The sequence below is a fragment of the Chrysochloris asiatica genome, unplaced genomic scaffold (genome assembly GCF_000296735.1).
Source record: "Chrysochloris asiatica unplaced genomic scaffold, ChrAsi1.0 scaffold00361, whole genome shotgun sequence".
NCBI lineage: Eukaryota > Metazoa > Chordata > Mammalia > Afrosoricida > Chrysochloridae > Chrysochloris > Chrysochloris asiatica.
In genome coordinates this window covers 1,314,823-1,317,164 of record NW_006408879.1, presented here as the reverse complement: position 1 = coordinate 1,317,164, position 2,342 = coordinate 1,314,823, and the positions used below count along the sequence as shown (strand labels likewise).

Below are 2,342 nucleotides of genomic sequence, written 5' to 3'. Positions count from 1 at the left end.
AACAACAAGAGACCTAAGTATAAGCTGGGAGAGACTGTAAAACCACAGATGTAAATGGAAACACCATCTCAGAATAAAAGTATAAAATGAGACATCATCACAAACCCCTAGTATAAGATGGGAGATACAATCAGACCATAAACTAAGATGATACACCATCTCAGATCTCAAGTATAAATGAAACACCATCTCGGAGCTCTAGTGTAACATGGGAAGTACCATCAAAGGCATGGCACTCTAGGATAAGCACTGGACTACTAAGCACAGGGTTGTTGGTTCAAACCTACCAGCTGCTCCTCAGAACCCTCAGCACTTAAGACACAGATTAGGAGACACTATCACAGACCCCAACTATTAAATGAACGCAGTAACGTGGTTGATAGCAGATGAGGGGGGAACCGGACTGGGTCTGCGGCAGCTCTGGGTTCGGATGTGCAGGCCCTGTGTGCCGGCTCTGAGCCGGGTCACCGCAGAACTGACCACAAGGGTCATGGCATTCACACTCAATGGCACAGTGGATGGAATGGTACCTGGACACTTCGGGAGCACGTGCTTCTGGCAAAGGCAACACCAGCCAGCTGCGGATGCTTGCTTCACAGCTCAGCACCTGAGAAGAAGATGCTTCATTACTTGTCAGCAGATTTCACAGCTGCCTTTCCAGTTCCAACTTTAAACGGATACAGATGTTCTGAGTAAACCCTCTAGGAAAAATTACCTGTTTCAAGCTGCTGCAGGTCTCATGGTTTATTAAAAACTAAAGGGGGTGAGTTAGGGTTATTCTGCCCACCGCACACAACGGGACCTGGGAGACGATCTGGGTTTCCTAAGTCTTTACTGTCTGTGGAGACTCTAAAACACGTCTGTGATCGCCTCTGAGAAGCCTTGTAGACGGGTGGACCAGGTTCCCTACCCCAAGAGGTGGGGCCTCTGTCTCCCCCGCAGAATGGAAGTGAGGCTGCAGGACCTCAGGTCAGGGAGGAGACGGCGTACTCCTTCCTTCTGGTCACTTGCTCTGGGTTCAACCAGCTGCTGGTCAGTGTATGGAGCAGCCATGCCTGGGCACACTGATCAGCGGACCAGTGGTTGTCTGATGGAGCCACCGAGAGGTCAGGTAGGGACAGCCCAGGTAAGCTCTGCTCAAAGTCTGACAAAATTGTGAAAGAATACAATGGTTGTTCATCTATTAAAGCAGCAGAAACACCCAAAACAATGATGTTGAGAAGAAAAGGACCCAAGACCATCTGCAAAGTACATGAGCTAGGACAAGGAGGCTGCAAACTGCAGAGTCTCGGGGAAGGGAGGATCCACCAGGGGCGACATCCACCTTCCAGAAGTTTCTCTTCCTTCTACAAGCTTCCTGTTGTCCTTCCAGCTCTGCTGCCCTGATGCAGATTCACAGCAGGGTCCCAGACTAGCAGTCTGAACTATCGATCCCAAAATGACCATCAGCTTGACAACAGCAGCCAGGCCTGAGCCCTCGCTGGAGGGTGACACCTCAGATTCCCTTTTCCTACATGTCTAATGCTCACCATCCATCCCTAGGCATCTTCTTCCTTGATCCCTCCCCAGCCCATGGGTCTACACCTGCTGTCCAAGGGCAGACCTATCTATTCATTTCCCCTTTTGCCACATCATGACTGTGGCACTCATGAGATGACCCCGTTTGTCCCTTTACTGTCTTCATTGCCACATGGTGAATAAAGTTCCAAAATGAATTCCAAATTGGACCTCCCCGACAGGAACGCTAAAGTTTATTATTTTCGTGTATCTTGTAAGTTAAGAGCTGGTCTCCCAGTGAAGAAATTCCAGCACGCCTCCATTACTGACAGCGATAATCTACTACCATCCTGAACCAGAATACCGATGGGCTCAAACAGCGAACACACTCAGAAGCAAGGGCTGGCGCTGGAAACCGTTATACTCTGGGAGTTGGCGTGAAGGTTAGCCCTGACTCCATGGGATTAGGAGAACAGCGGCTGTGTACAGCTGAGGAGCATTCTGTGCCTACAGCACACCAGGGAGAAAGGGTGAGCACGGCTCAGCAGGGTGTCAAACCTGCCAGCACCCGAGCCCGCCAAGTGGCCCACCCAGTGTTCAGCTTCACATCTCAAGACACTCTCCACAGCCCACCCCTGCATACCTGCTTTTTAAGCTGAGAAGCTGGATGGAGACGAGAAGTATAGCCTTCCGCAATGCCAATCAGGGACTTTACTGCTGCTCTCTCCTGTTTAGGGAGAAGGGATGAAGGTGAGAAGTATAGCCTTCCGCATGCCAATCAGGGACTTTACTGCTGCTCTCTCCTGTGTAGGGAGAAGGGATGAAGGTGAGAAGTATAGCCTTCC

General features: G+C 50.3%; 1 protein-coding gene across 1 annotated transcript in view; it reads right to left on the bottom strand.

Annotated features, from left to right (window-relative positions):
- Positions 1-2,342, bottom strand: part of ERMARD (ER membrane-associated RNA degradation) — a 55,057-nt gene that overhangs the window by 8,429 nt on the left and 44,286 nt on the right. The window contains exons 12-13 of the mRNA XM_006876184.1: positions 2,141-2,224; positions 531-607 (exon numbers count right to left, since the gene is read on the bottom strand). Of these exons, the coding sequence (XP_006876246.1) occupies positions 531-607; positions 2,141-2,224 (161 nt within the window). The remainder of the gene's footprint in view (positions 1-530; positions 608-2,140; positions 2,225-2,342) is intronic.